The 19,346-nt window shown below is 40.9% G+C and overlaps 2 protein-coding genes across 7 annotated transcripts in view; both read left to right on the forward strand.

The window, feature by feature from the left end:
* The first annotated feature begins 27 nt into the window (after nt 1-27).
* Nucleotides 28-16,968, forward strand: fbxo43 (F-box protein 43). Of its 6 annotated transcripts, none has more exons than NM_200431.2 (8): nt 28-185; nt 2,659-2,934; nt 3,905-4,091; nt 8,240-8,767; nt 11,592-11,785; nt 14,104-14,206; nt 14,884-15,039; nt 16,477-16,968. In NM_200431.2, the coding sequence occupies exons 2-8, from the start codon at nt 2,687-2,689 to the stop codon at nt 16,732-16,734; spliced, it is 1,674 nt and encodes a 557-aa protein (NP_956725.2). In that variant the 5' UTR covers nt 28-185; nt 2,659-2,686; the 3' UTR covers nt 16,735-16,968. The 6 variants fall into 6 exon arrangements, with proteins under 6 accessions (NP_956725.2, XP_021322320.1, XP_073780819.1 ...); XM_021466645.3 differs by having other exon boundaries at nt 122-286; XM_073924716.1 differs by lacking the exon at nt 28-185 and adding an exon at nt 339-795.
* A 1,321-nt stretch (nt 16,969-18,289) lies between these two features.
* The window catches only part of rgs22 (regulator of G protein signaling 22), a 13,669-nt gene continuing 12,612 nt past the window's right edge, over nt 18,290-19,346 (forward strand). The window contains exons 1-3 of the mRNA XM_021466786.3: nt 18,290-18,380; nt 18,454-18,488; nt 18,694-18,753. Of these exons, the coding sequence (XP_021322461.2) occupies nt 18,290-18,380; nt 18,454-18,488; nt 18,694-18,753 (186 nt within the window). The remainder of the gene's footprint in view (nt 18,381-18,453; nt 18,489-18,693; nt 18,754-19,346) is intronic.

Here is a 19,346-nt window from a genome sequence, read left to right on the forward strand (position 1 = left end):
TCTTAAATAAATGAATAAATAAATAAATAAATAAATAAATAAATGTCGGGTGTCTCTTTAAACGCTCGTCCAATCAGAACGCAGGGCTCGAGATTTGAAAGGTGGAGGTGCGCGGGCCGCCATTACTATTATCATCATCTCTCTGTGAACAGCCGCGGCGGCGGAATGAATCCCTGAACACACGCGTGAGTACCGAGCTGTTTAATCTCCGGTTTACCGGCACTGTCGGTCGCTCTGTCCGCTTGTCTGCCCTGCTAAACAGGCGTGAGGAGCCGCAGCTGAGCAGGTGTGTGTGTGTGTGTTTATGTGTGTGTGTTCGAGAGAGGGAGAGAGTGTGTGTGTTTTTGTCCTCGTACTTTGTCATGGTTCTGTCAGCAGTGAGGCGGCAATGTGCTATGTCGCCAAACGGAGCTTTATAAACATTACCGTGCTGCATGTAAACCTCTTAAAGTACTTTTTAAGCGTGTCTACCGGGCGCGAGCACGAGAGATGTTGTGCACGCGCATTTAAATGGGCGCGATGTTTGAATGTGCGAGAGGGAAAGCTGAGGAGGTCACCATGGCGACCGCAACCGCCACGCTGAGGGAAAGAGAGCTAAACAAACCCGAGGCGATTCAATATGAGAGTACTGCTGTCTTTATTCCTGTTATCATCACCATTATTATTATTATTATCAGTTCCATCACCTGCAGAGTTAGTCTAACCGAGCAGGTGACCTTTACTAGCCGCATCACCTGTATTCAAGTCGATTTTCAGGTAGATTTTGACACTCAGGTGGCTGGAAAAACCTCCCAGGTATTAATTATACTGAGTTAGGTTATGTTTACGTGTATAATAATGTTAATTAGTATAATTTACTCCTTTACTGATCTATGATATCTGATATACAGTATGAACACTACTTAATGTCTCTCGCTTTTCTGAACAGCTGCTTTAGAAAGTTCAGTCAACTTAAATTATGTGTTTAAATGTGAGGGGCCTTCTACACAGGTAACGTTAAAGTTGGTTTTATATTCGGACTTTTCCCTTAATATAATTTCAGAAAAGTATTCTTTGCAAATTCTAAATTGGGAAATCATATTAGCAGCCAAATGATTATCAAAGTACAGCACTGTTTACAGTCAATTAGACAGAGTTAATGTTGTTTACAAGTCATACTGGCATGCAAGATCCAATATTTAAAGTACATGGTTAACAATATAGAGACTGCTAAAGAAACGAATGTGCGAATATAAAAGCAACTTTACCTCTATTTACACGTCTCGTGTTTTAGATTTAATTTTTTAATTCTCTATTTAGTTGTTCAATTAAATGATGACTGATGTTTATCTGTTGATATAAACTGATGCTTTCAAAGCGATATTAATTTAAAAGTAAAGAAACGTCTGTATAATCTTCACAAAAGTTTATTACTGATTAGTCTATCTACATTTTCTCTATGTTTTTCCATTATTCAATCAGTCCAGTTTTAAACGACGCTTCATTTACGCTCATCATGAATATCCCCAAACCTCAAAACCAACCTTCTGCAGCAGTTTTACACGCTATATTGGATTGGGCTATACTGGATATTACTGTACTCTGGGGAGTATAGAGGAGATAATATGATAAACTCAAAATGGCTTGTGATGCTTTGATAATATCGTGTTAAAATACCAAAGCGCATTGTTGGTTAACATTGGAGGTGCAGAGCCAAACACGTCTCACTCAGTTTATAGGACGACTAATTATTTTAACCTTACTTAAAGTGATTTGTTTCCATCCTTTTAATTGGAAACTCCCCAAACTAAAAGTAAGCCATGATCTGACACGCAGTCATCCCGTGTGTGGGAAACAGCTGGATGGAATCCAGAGCTGTGTTATTAACAGGGATTATAGTTTACAGTGTCGTGTTCATCTGTGTGCACAACTCAGTGTTGTGCTGTAAATGAAACCTTAAAGAGATTATAATCGTCTTTTCCGCATCCTCCGCTTGTTGCAATCCTGTTTGAGTTTCTTCTGTTTAACACAACGGCAGATGTACTGAATGCTGGAAAAAGCATCCAGTATTGTTTGTTTCTGCTATGGAAGCTGCTTTTCCAGCATTTTTCTCAATATCTTGTTTTGTTGAACAAAAGAAAGAAACTCACCTTTACAGCACCTTTAAGTGTGAAGAAGTTCAGCACATTTACATGTTTGCCTTTAAACACATTAGATAATTCCATGCTGTTTTAAATCAGTTCAATCTGTTTCACCACAATACTGAAAAGATTTCTTGGTTTTACACTGCTGTAGAAGTATTCGGTTTACTTATTTTTTTATTTGATTCACCAAAGTTACAAATGCCAATTTCACATCTGCCACATCCATAATGAAGCTTTGTGCTCATAAATGTAAACAATAATTATCTTTTGTTCCATAGAGACTAACTTCTTGATTTATTTATTATTATTAGAAAAGATCCTTAGTGTTTTGTCCTTTACAAGTCTGAAATATCATTTATAATAGTCTTCACTTTGATTTGGTGGAACCCTGCACATCTGTAACGCTGGATTTACAGTATGTACAGTGATGACCTTTCAATTCTTTATTTTGTATTATATAGCACAAAACAAACTAATAATAAATAAACATAAACAATAAATAAACTGAATCTTAGTTGTGTGATGTTCTCGTCAGCATTGAGTGTTTGAGTCCAGCTGAAGGAATGGAGTCCACACGGCTGAAGTCTGACGGATCCAGATATCAGAGCTGCCCCATGGAGCGGCTCTACACGCCACGGCCGCACCGCCATCTGAAGGGCACCAAGGAGAACCGGGAGCTGGGCTTGGCCACGGCTCCTCACCGCAGAGACCCACGCGGCTCAGGGGACTCCAGCACTGAGAGCAAGAGGGAGCCGGCGCTAACCTGGTGCGAGACCCCAAAGCTGGGCAGGAAAAACACCTCGCTCCGCAGGTGAGCTGCTGCTGCGTTCAGATGTTCTTCCTGCAATCAATACCTCACGCTTTTATAAAGATATCTGGCATTATCACTATACTATACACTATACCTTCAGCTTAGTCTGATTTATCACAAATTGCTACAATGGAATGAACCGCCGACTATTCCTGCATATGTTTTGCACAGAGGATGCTCTTCCAGTTGCAACCCAGTACTGAAAAACACCCATACACACACACACACACACACTCATACACTACGACCAATTTAGTTGATCAGTTCCCCTATAGCGCATGTGTTTGGACTGTGTGGGAACCCGGAGCACTCGGAGGAAACCCACACCAACATGGGGAGAACATGCAAACTCCACACAGAAACCCGGGACTCAAACCAGAGACCTTCTTGCTGTGAGGCCACAGTGCTAACCACTGAGCTATCATGCCACCCTTTTGTTTAAAACCTTTTTTTTTCTGTTGAACACTAAAGGAGATATTTTGAAGAATGTTCGAGACCTGTAACCATTGACCTCCATAGTATTTGTTTTTCCACAATGGAAGTCAATGGTTGCCTGTTTTCAGCATTCTTCAAAATATCTTCTTGTAGTGTTCAACAGAAGAAACAAACTCAGTGGTTTGGAAGCACTTGTGGCAGAGTAAGCGATGAGTACATTATTATTTTGGGTGAACCGTCTCTTTAAGTGTCCAAATATTTGCTGCTTTAATGAGCAACAACTGAAATACAGTAACCTGAATGTTCTATATTAGACACTCAAATGTTGAATAATGTACTGTATATTGATGTACCCCTCATATAAATGCTGATATATTGCATTATTGATTGTGTGTGTGTGTGTGTGTGTGTGTGTGTGTGTGTGTGTGTGTGTGTGTGTGTGTGTGTGTGTGTGTGTTTGTGTGTTTGTGTGTTTGTGTGTGTGTGTGTGTGTGTGTGTGTGTGTGTGTGTGTGTGTGTGTGTGTGTGTGTGCAGGCGTCTGCTGGTCTCCCAGTCGTCCTCTGATGGCAGTAAAAGCAGCTTCACCACACCAAGAGAAACACACCTGAGCCTGAGTTTCGACTCTCCGGACAAGACCCCGAGCGGCCCGCTGACCAACAGCACACTCAGAGCAGAGCACAGCGCCTTCTCCTGCCACAAGAGGCGTCTGCTGTTCTCACAGGTGTGTGGGGTTACCTCATAATCACTGAAGTGCCTATCATGCGTACAGTACTGCTGCTCTAGTACAGGTGAAATCATGATCACTCACAGTTATTAAAAATGATCATCATCAGTGCGCTTATGACCATAACCTTGTGTAGATGTGTAGTTTTCCCCTGTAAATCAGGCTGATGTTTCACCTGCACGTTTCAGAGATCATGCAAGTCTTAATACTAAAGCAGAATGGGGCAACAAAGTACTCACACTCACGAAACGAATAGAAGTACAACATAAATATATATGAATGAAACCGTTTGAGCATCTTCATCTTCACTGTGAGAAATAAACTGGATTTTTCTTACTAAAGTTATAAAGGTTTCAGGTCAAAAGCAGTGAGGGATGTTATCTCTCGTTTGATGATGATGATGAAGACAGCATGGTTTCCGCTACAGTCATTCCTCCATGCGCACACTGAATTGATCCCGCCACAGCTACATTACAGCGTGATCAAAACATTCAGCTGTTGTTTTTATAAATAGCGGGTTACAATCGCACCAAAACATATTAAAGGCTAAGTGAATGATAACAGCGCAAACCTTTCTGTAAGCGCAGTAGTGCTGTGCGTCGTCTGTTTAACCCTTTAAGTGAAATGCTGACTGACTGACAGGTGTGTGATGCGTGAGGCCAGCAAACATGACGCAGCTTTCAGTTTAGATGAACACCGTTTCCATAATGAGGCATGGGCCGGTATAAGATTCTGGCAGTGATAACCTTGGAGAAAAATATCAGGGTTTCACGGTATTGTGATTACTGCTCCAAAATAAGTTTTAAAATAACTTTTTAAGTGTCTGGGTAAAAAACAACAACCTTTTCCCCCACTGAACACAGAATATTTCATTTTGAGAAACATTTAAAATATTTGGGAGCAGAAAATATTCTGCTGAAGATACTGCTGCCCTAAAAAACGAAATAAAATAGTTGTGGAAAACATGAAAAAAACAAAAATACAAAAAAAATCTAACATGTACTTCAGGAACAGGACAACAGAAAACTTTGGCAGTTTTAAGTTTATTTATAAACACATTTGGAGAGGATCACATGCTCACATGACTGTTCACAGCTGTTCCAACTTCAGCTAATAACCGATTATCCTATCAGACGATCCTTAACTCACTATAAATAACCAGACGTCCCTCTTCTTAATAGCTTCATCTTGAAGAACCCCCCCACCCAACCCTACTTTCCCTCATTTCAAACGGGCGACACGGTGGCCGATGATTAGCGCTGTTCCCTCACAGCAAGAATGCCCCTGGTTTAATTCCTTTACAAACCAGGCAACATTTCTGTGTGGAGTTTTGCTCGTTCTCCTGGTGATCGCGTGGGTTTTCCCCAGGGCCTCCGGTTTCCTCCCACAGTTCAAAAACAAGCACTGTAAACAATTAATCCAAAATATTTTAGCCAAACTCTGAGCACACCTTTCAGCATCCTTATCTGACACAGGAGGGGGAGTCATCGAGATCTACCTGAGCTCAAACTCCCCTCTCACCTTGCAACAGGAGGGAGCCCAGGGCTCGAGGATCTTATAAGCTCAGGGTTCTCTCCCGGGACAGCACGCCAAACTAGCTTCATTATCAATCATCAGCTTAGTGTGAGCTCTTGAAAACCGTGACTTTTCCAAACCGCAGTATCCCATTAAACCAGTTATCATCCCATACCCATCCATAATTATACTTTATAGATAAAGGTCTGTGGTTCTGCAAACAACAAAGACTTTCTTGCTGGAGTTTATAGCTGCTAAACTTCACTTTACTTCAGGATGCAGTAATGCTGCTCTGTGGGTTTATTAGAGACATTCATAAATATTCCAAACAAATCTGATAAATGCTGGAGACGTGCTCACTAAATAAACACACTAAATCACACTGCAGCAGTGTTTATTTGAGGGCACGTGTGAACAGAGGAAATCAGCGCGCAAGCAAAGAGATTTGCATATTCCCATTACATAAATCCGATCTGGACTAGTAATACTGCACTCACAACATTGATCACTGAAATAACGGCATGGGTTGTTGGTGGATGTATGTATAAATGCCTGCCGCCACAGCCGGAAAACATCCTAGAGGAAACTCTGTGCAGTCAGCAGCAGGAATACAGTCGCTGTCACTTTAAGAGCTGCACAGTTCATAGTTTCACCTTCACATGCCTTTACATTCATTCATTAATGTGAATAATCACTGAGCATCCATATGAGTGTGCTGTGCTGGATCCCGAGGCTGAGCACATGCACTGAACAGCAGAGTTCAGCAGAGTCACACTTAAAAACATCAATGGAGTAAATGCACTGTAATAAATGAAGCACAGGCCAGAGGAGTGGATGCACACTGCTGAATGGGGCAGAATATTATTAATCTCCGTTATTGTTTTTTCATAATCCTTAAAGGCTGAAATTTAAATTGATTTTCGATTAACTGCACCGCTCTAGTATTCAATATTAGGGCTGCTCGATTTTGGGAAAAATCATAATCACAATAATTTTGGTCAGAATTGTAATCACGATTATTCAAAACAATTACTGTTGAAGTCAAAATTATTAGCGCTCCTGAGATTTTTTTTTAAAAAATAAATATTTGCCAAATTAGGTTAAACAGAGCAAAGAATTTTAACAGTATTTCCTCTAGTATTTTTTTCTTCTGGAGAAAAGCTTATTTGTTTTATTTTAGCTAGAATAAAAGCAGGTTTAAATATTTTGAAACTTATTTTAAGGTCAATATTATTAGCCCCCTTAAGCAATATATTTTTGATTGTCTGCAGAAGAATCTACTGTTATACAATGACTTTTCTAAATACCCTAATTAAGCCTTGAATTGCACTTTAATCTGAATGCTTGTATTTTGAAAAACATAGTAAAATATTATGTACTGTCATCATAGCAAAGATAAAAGAAATCAGTAAGTAGACATGAGATATCAAAACTATTATGATCAGAAATAAGTTTTAAAAAATCTTCTTTCCATTAAACAGAGATTGGGCAGGAAAAGAGTTGCTAATATTCAGGAGGGCTAATAATTCTGACTTCAACTGCATACATACAGTTATTTTCCACCCTGCAAAGGAAAAAGAAATAAATACAATAGAATAAAAATATGAAACAAACTGTGCCTTAAGCATCTTCACCGTAAGAAAAACACTTTATCTACAAAAATCCTTCAGTCAAGAGCAGAGAGGGATTTTCTTGTTTTGTTTGATTAGTGCGAAACGCTGCCGCCTGTTTCGATTATTGTCACTTTAATGGTTTCTCTTTCACGTGTCTGTTGATTCTCAACTCGTTTATTACACAAATGAGGGTTACACCGCGATTTGACATCTGTTTGATCATTAAAGCGCTCGCATTAAGATGACTTTAGATGTCTGCGCTCCTCTGCTCGTCTAAGTGTCCAAATGAGACCGAATGCAGATTTGTGCTTAAGTGTGTGTGCGCGCGTGTTGCACACACACTTAAGCATGAGGTCTTTCGCACTTTTGGTATATGATGCAGTAATCGTTTATCTCGATTAATGGTTGTTCATAATCATTAGAAGCCAAAATCGAAATCGGATTTTTGATTAATTGCACAGCCCTATTCGATATTGACCCAAGCTGCAATTAAGCTTACTATAAGGTAATACACCAAGTAGCATTCTGGGAGACTAGCAGTATTCAGGTGCACATATTAAATACTGAAATGTAAAATACCACTGTATAGCCTTCATCGTGTGTGTGTGTGTGTGTGTGTGTGCGCGTGCATAAATACAATTAACCTTTATTAAAGTCACAAACTTTATAATGTCTTGTGCCTGAATGCTTTAAACTGGTGTGACATGCTTACAGTCACCGTAAAACACACAGATGATGAACATTTTAGTAACTTGATGGTTAAAATGGGCAGTGACTCCACAAATGAAGTGTCTCGTATAGGTCAGACTCCACATTGCAGATCTTGTGATGTGACTATCGTGAATGCAAACATTGCCATATCCATGCTGAAACCTTATACTGTGCCGCTTTAATTGACAGCATGTCCAGGTACCCAGTAGTGTTGTATACAGTGTTATTAAGTGCCCTCTACACTATATCAGTATTGTGTGTTGTTTCTGTATAAATATCTATCTATGATTATATGTCCATCTGCAGGCCGTCACGTCCACCCTGGAGTCGGGCCGGAGCGGTGTCTCTCTGACCCCAGAGTCGTATCAGAGCCGGTGTGTGGATGCGGAGCCGGATCTAGACGACAGCATCATCGCGGGTCCGCCAGGGTCTCCACAGGCCGAAATCCTAACACCGCTGCAGACCGCAGATGCCACACTGCTCACGCCGGCGCTGGAGGACAGCGGCTTCAGTTCTCTGGGTCTGGATAAATCCCATGACTCCTCAGTGGACCACGACGGGTCCTTCCAAGAGCTGGTGGCGCCGGCAGGCTCCAGCGGCAGGGAGAAGCGGCGCTCACGGCTGGAGCGGCAGCGGAGACTGTCCACACTGCGGGAGGGAGGATCCCAGTCTGAGGACGCGCACAGACCCCGACACGCACACACCTGTAAAGATGAGGTGTTCGAGGACGGGACGCCGCTGAGCGCAGCTACGCTGAAGATGGAGGAGCTGACGCTAACGCCAGCGCTGCAGGTGGTGCACGCCATCAGCACACGCGCACGCCAGCACAGCAAGGTACAATCCGGTTCAGTTTCTCCACTGCACTTCAGTTTCAGCTTTCATTAATGATTCTGGGGTGTCATGGTGGCGCAGTGGGTAGCACGATCACCTCACAGCAAGAAGAACGCTGGTTTGAGTCTCGGCTGGGTCAGTTGGTGTTTCTGTGTGGAGTTTGCATGTTCTCCCCGTGTTGGCGTGGGTTTCCTCCGGTTTGCTGCAAGTATCAGAGATGAAAGTGTGTTTTGTACAGGTGGTTTGACAAGCCCACTCACCTGTGTAATGATGATGCACACTCCGTTTAAGGTTGCCATGTGGTGAGGGGAAGAGAAGAGGAGGTCCTGGTTTAGTTCACAGCGGTTCAGATGCTGTCAGAGGAGATGATGAGGGTTTTAGTTGTGGTTTGAATGATACAGTGAATCTGCAGTCTGTGTGCGGGAATGGGAAGATCATTCCACCAGTGAGGAACAGTGAATGTTAAGGTTCTGGAAAGTGACTTATAGCTAGGTCCACATGTAATCTGTGTGTGCTGAAATCTGCAGATATATAGCCTGTTGGAATATCTGGCCTATTCCATGCGTGTTCAAGAGAAAAAGTCTGGAGAGGTTTTTCTTCAATGTCAAAAATCGTAACAATTTATTGGATACAAATGAATAATTCGATGACAGAGCTCTGGGTTACGTTACCCCAATGCAATACAAGAATTACATTCAGGAGGTTCGCAACTAACTTACATTTCCTCACTCCAGCATATACACACAACTGACCTTAACAGGTGGAGTTTTGGTTTAACGTCACTTATCAGTCATTCTGCAGTCCCTTGGCCCTTTGTGACCCCTGCACATTACTTCCTCTTTCTGCAACCTTTCTCTGCATACCAGAACTGAACACTTCCGTGCATCTTTAATATCTTTCACACTTCTACAAGCATCATGACAACTTCTGACATGTCTAGACTATAGTTCTGGAACAAACCTAAATTTATTCTTACTCTGCTTTTTTTCACTAGTCAGCAGTTCTTCTAAAAAGTATGCAGCACAGTAAAAAAGAGGAAGTTTGTCTGGTCAAGATGTTTTATAATACAAAAGAGAAAGATTGATTAATCTGTTGTTAGTCTAAACATTTTTCTAATAAATGAAAACACAAAAGTTATAAAAATAAATTCCTTTTCTCTAACAAGCCCATCATTGAGCCTGTTAATTTACTTGTGTAAATGCGTGTAAATTGATACTTAATCATTTAGTTGCGATGCTCCCAAAATCGTTTCGCATATATCCGCAGATTTGATCGACGAAATGGCAAAAAAAGTGTTCAGATTGTGTCTGTCCCCACTCATAGCCTGTCTGTGATGAGAGAAACCAATAAAACAGAGCTGACTGGAGGCTCCTGTAGACCCTCAGCCGCAGGTGGAGGTACTGTAGGAGGGTGTAGTGCAGTCAGTGTCTGTCCTGTCAGCCAGGGGTTCCCAAACCATTCAGCCACCCCTAAAATAACAATGCCAGTGACTCGTGACCCCCAAATTCCTCTGAAGAGGTTATAAATATACAAACGTTGCTCATACAACAATCCGCTTGTTAAGTGTGACGTCACGTGAAGCGGCTTCCGGGTCCAAGCGCTCTATTCAACTGAATGGGGAGACTCATGAAATGGTAATAATAAACATTTACAAAGCGATTTAAGCCTTTTGAAAGTCACGATCGCAGTATATATATATGTCAATGCCTAATATCCGATGGCCAGAAAGTCATTCATTTTTTTATAAATTGTTAAATTTTTGGTATTTGTTATGCAGCAAGCCCAGAGATTGTTGTGTACACTATGATTTTATATAAAATTAACTTTAATGTGTGATAGGAATAAAACGTGATCCTAAACGAATGATTTCTCCACTCGAATGAGTGGCGGCTTGGACCCGGAAACAGTATACATGCGTCTCAAACACGTCACCACTTAACAAGCGGATAGCCCTTTATAGACACGAGCGTATTGACCACACAAAGTGCAACAGTCTAAGTAGGATATGATTTTTATAGTCATTTATTAATTAGTGTACTTTAATATTAACCTCAGCTAAAGACATGGTGGCACAATATTTTCAGCACAGGACTACTCTTGCTTTGTTTTTTGGATGCTGCTAATTAGATCTTTCTCTATTCAGTTGTGGCCTGTATTTATTGTTAATGTGTTTGACTGCCATAAAGGTGTCCAGGTTTAACTTGCTGCTGTGAAATCCTTATGCTGTTTATCTAATGCAGACACACCAATCCTATAAAAAATAATGGCTGATAGCTTTACATTTGCAGTAAAAATGATGCTTACTCTGGCAAATGAACAAATTCTGACATGTTTAACTAAAATGTAAAATGTTTATATTAAAATGTTTGTGTGCGTGCGTGCGAGACTGCGCCATCTGCTGTTCTTTATGTAAAGTCACAGGCCAGATTTCTCCAATGCTTTCTCACCGCTATTCTATATCTTTCATTTGTGTGAATTTGTATACTTTGTGCATTTCAGTTTGGTTTTTCCTCCCACTGTGAGGGCTGGAGTTTAATGAAATCATGATAGTTTGTAAGAGTTGGACCCTTTGTGTGTGTGTGTGTGTTGCTAATAGTCATGTATTTGTGAGATTGGGCTGGATTGTCCACCGCAGAATTAGAGCTTTTTTCCATTTTTATATTCTAATTATTAGAATTGTTTTAATCTGATTGTTATTATTGGATTATTATTTTTAATTTCAGCTGGTTTTAGTCTTTCTTTTATTGTGAAATGTTTTAGTTTTTTCAGTTAATGAAAATGTTTGACCAACTGTTTTATTTGCATGTTTACTACTGTCCCGCTCCAGAACACCAGCCTGGAGGACCTGCTGCGCGTGCTGGAGGAGGACGCCCCCTACAGGCCCAGGCTGCCGCTGTCAGGGCTAATCGGCCGGAAGATGGGTCTGCAGACGCTAGATCTGATCTCTGAGCTGAGGAAGAGGAACCTGAGACACGTATTGGCGATCATCCTGAGTCTGCTGTCAGCCGCAGACATCTACCGGTACAGGAACACACCTCAGCATCACTACTGCAATATTCAGATCACAGCTCAGTCTGTCAGTCTAATTTTACCAGTCAAACACTGTATGACAGGGGTTTTCAAACTGGGGGCCGCCAGATGGCGCTAGGGGGGCCGCAAAAATTTTTTAAATAAGGGGTAAGCAATGGGCCCACATGGATGGATTTTGTGTCCCGCATCATTCTGACGCTGTTTATCTTTCACTTACGCTTACCTCTTTTACGCTAAACAACTAAATGAATGCTCAGGTCTATTTATTGACTATTTCAGTTAAAATACATGATCAATAAGAACATTATTGGTGGCTGAAAGCACTTCCCTGTTTATGGCTTGCGTTCCTAAGTAAGCGATCAGCTGGGTGCTGTGGAGTGCGCGCCTCTCTGCGCAGGCTTCATTCATAGGGAACAAATATCATTTTAAAGACACGGCACAACATTGCACCTCGTCCACAGTGCGACAGGCTTTACACTTTGCATTGTACAAATATCAGACGGTCCTCTTTGCAGCATGGCAAACAAACATATTAAACTTGTAAAGCAAAAAGTGCTGCAATAACAATGAATGGAGCTGTCATCACATCAGCGAGTGCTCAGAGTTTCACTCCTGTTACACTAATGACAGCTGGACGAGCTCTGCAGGGGACCTCTTACACACATTGGTTCATAACTGGATGATTAAAAAAACTAAATTGTATACACCCTGAATAAAACCACTATAGCCTATAAAAATATAATGTATCTGTTTGTGTTATGTTATAGGGCTAATTAATTATTAAATATTAAAATGTATTAGTGCTCTGTATTTAATGGAGCTCAACATATCTGATCAAACTTTAATACTCTGAATATAAATGCATTTATTTCAAGATGTTCCACTTTTTCCCATATATTTGTGTAACTAATTTAAATGTAATGTTCAGTCTTATTATTAATAGAACAAACTGGTATGAACATTTTAAAGTCAGCAAAGCTTCTAAAATTATGCAAAGTAAAACTTGTGGCTCTTTGAACTTGAATACCCAATTCTAGATTGCATTTAGGGAATTATTTTTATCAGTGTAAGTCAGGATTGTCGACCTGAGTAAATTATGATGTGCACAAAAATAAATAAATAAATAAATAAACAAAACACACTGAACCACTACAGCCTCTATTGTAGTATTGCTAGTTACAACAGTACAGTTAACTGTTAACAGCTGATGAATGACAAAACTCTTTAAAGCTTTAAAACTTTAAAGCTTTAGATACATTTAGACTCTCAGCTGTAAGGGTAAATACAGAAGAGTCTAGCTGTGCATAGGCAGAATAAAAGCATAAAAATGGCATAAAAAACTGTGTAAAGTGACGACTCGTACACAAAATATGGCTTGATGGAATGCAGTGAGAGCAGACCACAATAAACACTGCGCATCAAGATTTGATCAATAGATTAAAGCACTGAAACCATCAACTCAACTGACATCTTACAAAAACTAATCCAGATAATGAATAATATACATTTATTGAATAATATATAATAATATAAATGTATTGAATAATACAATTTTTAAAAAAAATTAAGTACAGTTGTTAATTTGAGGGGGTGGCGTCATTTTTATTTTTTGGGGGTCCCCGAAAGAATTCGCCCATCTGAAAGTTTGAAAACCCCTGCTGTATGATACGCAGTGACATGCTCATACAAGCACCCGTGATCTTTAGAAGATAATAATCTCAATTCTGGAGAATAGAAAAGATAGCTGTAGAGAATAACAATATAAAACATTTAAAACTTTACATGTGAGGAGTACAGCTGTAGAGTATAGAACAATGTATAACATGTTTTATTTATTTTTTTAAGTAGTGCTGGGCAAAACTTTCTCATCCAAAAAAATCGTTTTTGACCCTATAAGTTTGTGTACTCTGTATATTTATGTCAGTGTATATATAAATATGGCATGCATATATTTGAGAATGTTTATTTGTATTCATATTAGAAATAAAATGTATAAATGATCCAAATTATATATCAATGCAAATATCTGTATGATGTTTTGCTGGGCTTAAACTAATTGTGATGAAATGCACCTATATTATGTCAAAATTAACTTTTATATTTGGATGTGATTTAATCTTTATCCAGCACTTTTAAAAAAGCTTGACTATACAATCAAGCATAGCAGTGTCTCTATGAAAGTGCCTGGTGCATATAGAGAGGAAAGAGTGCATCCTGCTGGTGGATTGTCAGGCACACTCAGAGCTACACCCTGTATGAGCGGAGTGTGTGTAATGTGTGTCTATAATAAACCGTGTGACTGAGCACAGGTTCGGCCAGGTGTCTGAAGAGTGGAGCGACGTGATCTCCGAGGATAAAAGAGCAGCTCACAGGAGGAAAAACCACATCCGGGAGCTCAAGAGCCAACTGGAGGTGAACATCTGCACATGCGCTGCATTAGGACTGAGCGGAGTACTTGAAATACTGCACATTTGCATCAATAACTGCATAAATGAGTGATCTAGTGTACGAGTGTGTGTGTCTGCATCAGCTGTAGTTTCAGGTGTTTTATTTTTCAACACCGTCTGCATTTCTCTTTCATTACATACACACAGCACACAGCTGTCTTAGAATTGTGCCTACATGCAAACCAACTAATATCAGGCACTCAGCACCTAATATTAATATTGTTAAAGAAGGTTTAAAATGAATAATTTAGATTCTAAACCTAGTGATTTCATTGGAGTGCACAGCTCAGTGCTGACTAAGACCAAAGCAGACAGACGCCTGTTCACACAGCAGAATATACCTGACTTTAGCATTGCGTCTCAGGTAAAGTGTGATCCTTTAGCATGTTTCTTAAATTCCACTAATCCTATTATTGTATTCTTATGGTTTAGAAGAGTCTAAAGCTCGCTTCCAGCACCATTACATCTCTTAGTCATTGCAAACACATGCACTATTGAGAGATTCTGATAATCGATGTGTTGTGCAGCTCTACTGCAGGCTAATGTAGAATGCTGTTTCACTGTAATAGTCAGATGTATCGCGTGTGTGTGTGTGTGTGTGTGTGTGTGTGTGTGTGTGTGTGTGTGTGTGTGTGTGTGTAGGGTGGCAAACTGGCTCATGTTCCTGATGCGGACACCAGGGCGGCGCTGGCGTGCAGATCTGCTCTGGGCAGTGTTCAGGCTCAGGCCCGCACGCCGCACACACACACCTCTATCACGCCGCGGCAGAGCAACTCCAAACACACACAGTTCCTGCAGGTGCTCTTCTCTATACTGCGCGCACACACACACACACACACACACACACAGCTAACATATGAAGTGTAGGGGTGTTTTTCATCCAGTATCAGTGTCTGATCAGCGCTCTATTCTGGGTGTGAGATTAATGCAGTGAGGGGTTTAATGATCAGGGCCTACATTAACAAACCATCCATCCCATCAGTAAGAGCTGTCTGGTTAGATGTTGAACAGATTGAGGAAATGTTCACAGTATGTCTGATAATATCTGTTCTTCTGGAGAAAGTCTGATTTGTTTTATTTCGGCTAGAATAAAAGCAGTTTTTAATTGTTTAAACTAAATTTTAAGGTCAATATTATTCGCCCCTTTAAGCTCTATTTGTTCTCGATAGTCTCCAGAACAAACCATCTTTATACAATAACCTGCCTAGTTACCCTAACCTGCCTAGTTACCCTAATTACCCTAGTGAAGCCTTTACATGTCACTGTAAGCTGTATAGAAGTGTCTTGAAGAATATCTAGTCTAATATTATTTACTGTCATCATGACAAAGAGGAAATAAATCAGTTATTAGAGATGAGTTATTAACACTATTATGTGCAGAAATGTGTTGGAGAAATCTGCTCTCCGCTAAACAGAAACTGGGGAAAATATACACGAGGGGTGAATAATTCTGCCTTCAGCTGTGTGTTGACCAGATGATCCAGATGTCTCTCTTTGGAAAGATTTATTTAGTTTTGATCGATTGGGATGATTAAGCCTTTTTCTGAGCAGTGCATCTGCATAAAACATAACAAATGACTAAAACCAAAAAATATGACAGATTAATCATTAAAAAAATAAACAGCACGTCTAACAGCCTACAGGTACAGACATTTAACCATCAAGTGGAGAAGAACATGCTCATCATTGTATTAATAAGTAATGATAGTATTAATTAGTAATAATATTTAATGACATCTTTAAATCTTCATCAATATAATGTGATGTGACTGTTGTGGATGCTGTAATATCGATGCTCATACAATACATTGTTCAGCTCTAATAATAAGAATAAACTTGTTTTGGCATTAGATTATTCGCATGTTTCAGCCAATAGAAATCCTTAAAGTGGAAAAGCTTGACTGACTGCAGTAAAACAGTGACATTAGATTATATTCTGTATAGAGTATATCAATGTGTTAATCAATATAGCTTTATTAGTGTATTAAAACTCCTGACAGTCAGCACCTGATAACCAGCAAACTGAACTGAGGGAAATCCTCAAGTGTTCTGAACCATCCTCCTGACCTGCGCATGCACACACTGCCATGTGGATGCTGAAGCCAGATGATGTGCAGCATTAGTGCTCGGCTGTTTAGCAGACGAGTGTGATTTCAGAAGTGTTTTCCTTTTATTTCCATGATTTCTAACATGTGTGTGTGTGTGTGTGTGTGTGTGTGTGTGTGTGTGTGTCAGGTGGCCAAAACTCTGTTCAGCGATGAGTTCCTGAAGGCGTGCCCTCGCTGCCAGCACCCGGCCGTGTGCCACCCTGTGCGTGCGGAGGGCGTGTGCAGCTGGAGCGACTGCAGCTTCCGCTTCTGCACGGCGTGTCTGTGTGCGCTGCACGGCTCCAGAGACTGCACACCGCAGCCGCTCACACGCAGACGCAGCCGCAGGACCGACACACTGCTGCCGGGGAGTGCGCAGAGCAAACGCAACGTCAGGAGACTGTGACTGTGAGTGTGTGTATGTGTGTGTGTTTGTGTGTGTGTGTGTATGTTTGTATGTGTGTGTGTGTGTGTGTGTGTGTGTGTGTGTGAGAGAGAGTGAGAGTGTGTTTTAATTATGAACTCGGCATGACTTTTGCACTTTTGTACAGCATCACTTCAGTCTTGTTTTGCATGTGTGTATGTGCTGCTCTACATGCTTTTATACATTGTTTTAAATAAAGACCTTTTTACTCATCAACACGTTCTGCTGTATGCCTCACACTGAATCTGCTCAACTCCACTATTATTATTTATTATTATTATTATTTATTATTATTATTGTTCATTCATTTATTTTATTTTCAGCTTAGTCCCTTTACTAATCTGGGGTCGCCACAGCGGAATGAACCGCCAACTTATCCAGCACATGTTTTACACAGCGGATGCTCTTCCACCTTGGTGTCGCCTCACATCATGAAGGTGTTTTTGTGTGGAGTTTGCATGTTCTCCCCGTGTTGGCGTGGGTTTCCTCCAGGTGCTCCAGTTTCAGTCCAGACATGCGCTATAGGGGAACTGATCAATTAAACTGGCTGTAGTGTTTGGGTGTTTCCCAATACTGGGTTGCAGATGGAAGGGTTGCTGCTGTGTAGAACATGTGCTGGAATGGTTCATTCCGCTGTGGCGCCCCCTGATGAATAAGGGACTGAGCTGTAGGAAAATGATTGAAAGCAAGTGTTGCGTTATTAATGCATTAATCCAGATGCAGATGTGTAGAGGAGTCTTCATAAATCACTGTTTAAGAGCAGTAAATCACATTAAAGGCACAGTTTATCAGACTTAATACAATGTGAAGAATCTGAACAAATATTCAGATTAAACATTTTTAAATACTGAATCTCCTTTTTTAAGCCTGCCAGAACACATTTCACCTTCTCATTTAACACCTTGTCTTGTTTTTGCTTTTTTACATCATTTTCTTTTTGACTTAGCCTCTTTATTCATCTGTGCTCGTCACAGTGCAATGAACCACCAACTATTCCAGCATATGTTTTACATCCTTCATTCACACACACACACACACACACACACACTCAGTTGATCAGTTCCTCTATAGCGCATGTGTTTGGACTGTGGGGGAAACCGGAGCACCCGGAGGAAACCCACACCAACACGGGGAGAACATGCAAACTCCACACAGAAACACCAACTGACCCAGCCGAGACTCAAACCAGGCAGAGACCTTCTTATTAGGCGGTCGTGCTCCCCACAGTGCCACCGTGCAGCCCGTTTTTTAATACAATAAAAGCGAAGTGAAGTGTAGCTGTGCATCAGATTATGTTTGTTTGGTGTTTTTTGTTTTGTAAACCAGCAATGCTGTGTGTTGGCCAGCATTTCGAGCCGCTCCAGCGTGATTAATAGAGTACTCGTCATGTCTGCGTGAGCTCTGTCGGTCAGCGCTGTTGGATCCCCGGTTCCCCCGGAGTCTGCCTGTCCGTTAATCGTTCATTACTGCTGTAATATTCAGAAGTCAAACTCCAGCGACGCGTCTGATTGGTCAAGCGCAGTTCGGCCTGGTTTCCATGGTGACGCGGTCAGACGCGCGGGGAAAGTTTCTGTCAGGATCTCCCCGGTTATTAACGGAACTCCTCGGAATGTCCCGGTTGATTCCCGGTGAGTTTGTGATTCAGCGGCGCTGTACGCGGGTTATTCCGCTCTCTGAAGCTCTTTCTGCTCTTCCCTCCAGATTTAACCTTACCTGAAATCACGAGCGAGAACTTTGTGAGTATCGCCGGAAACTTACCGGACACCCTGACGAGTGCTGATCGATGAGTTTACTGCTGTATTTCATTTTTACTGTTTAAATGACTGATATACCTATCGATTAGTTCATGTATGACTGATTTATTGATGTGGTTATTGGTGTTTGATGACTGATTTATGGATGTTTATTGATGACTGGTGTATCGGTGATGTGATTGATCAGGAGCAGAGTCTCTCCCAGCCGCTGTTCTGCGAGTTCTTCAACGAGTTTCTGCAGCAGCCGGTGAGGAATAATCAATAATAAACTGATTAATCAGCTGAATAAATGATTCAGAAACATTCTAAATGCACAATCAGCGGGAGATAAAGTGAAGATTTCCACGAGAACACGGAGGTTTAGTGTCGGTACAGAATCTCCTCAGGGCTGTGTGAAGTGTGTGAAGCGGCGATGCCCAGACTAGCGCCCGCGGGGTAAAGTTAGCCATGGTGGCCTGTGAGTTGGCCCGCCGCCACCACATCTGAGAAAAGACATGATGATGGGGCAAAACCGAGATCGTCAATTCTGATTTAACACAACTATTTTGAGAAAAAAAGCAAGCTGAAATTAAATGCTCTGAATCAATCAGACAGATAGATTTAAGTGTTTTTATTGTAGGAAGTTTATTTAATTTTAAATATGAATAAATTAGGAATTTACCATGGGAACTGTAATGTGGTTTAGTATATTTACCTTTGACCCGCCAACCTCAATCAACTTTGGCTTTTGGCCCTTCATAAGGAGTTTGTGCACCCCTGCTGCTGATTCTGAGTGCAGACGCTGAGTTTAATCTTAATGCACAGCTCAATACTGTACTCGGCTATTAAAGCTGAAAACCC

The sequence above is a fragment of the Danio rerio genome, chromosome 16 (assembly GCF_049306965.1).
Source record: "Danio rerio strain Tuebingen ecotype United States chromosome 16, GRCz12tu, whole genome shotgun sequence".
In the NCBI taxonomy this organism is placed as follows: Eukaryota; Metazoa; Chordata; class Actinopteri; order Cypriniformes; family Danionidae; genus Danio; species Danio rerio.

Excerpts from the sequence above, each read along its gene's own strand:
- fbxo43 (NM_200431.2), top strand. The coding sequence starts at position 2,687 with ATGGAGTCCACACGGCTGAAGTCTGACGGATCCAGATATCAGAGCTGC. Across the intron at positions 8,768-11,591 it reads GCGCACGCCAGCACAGCAAG|AACACCAGCCTGGAGGACCT; the intron begins GTACAATCCGGT and ends GTCCCGCTCCAG. Across the intron at positions 11,786-14,103 it reads TCAGCCGCAGACATCTACCG|GTTCGGCCAGGTGTCTGAAG; the intron begins GTACAGGAACAC and ends GACTGAGCACAG.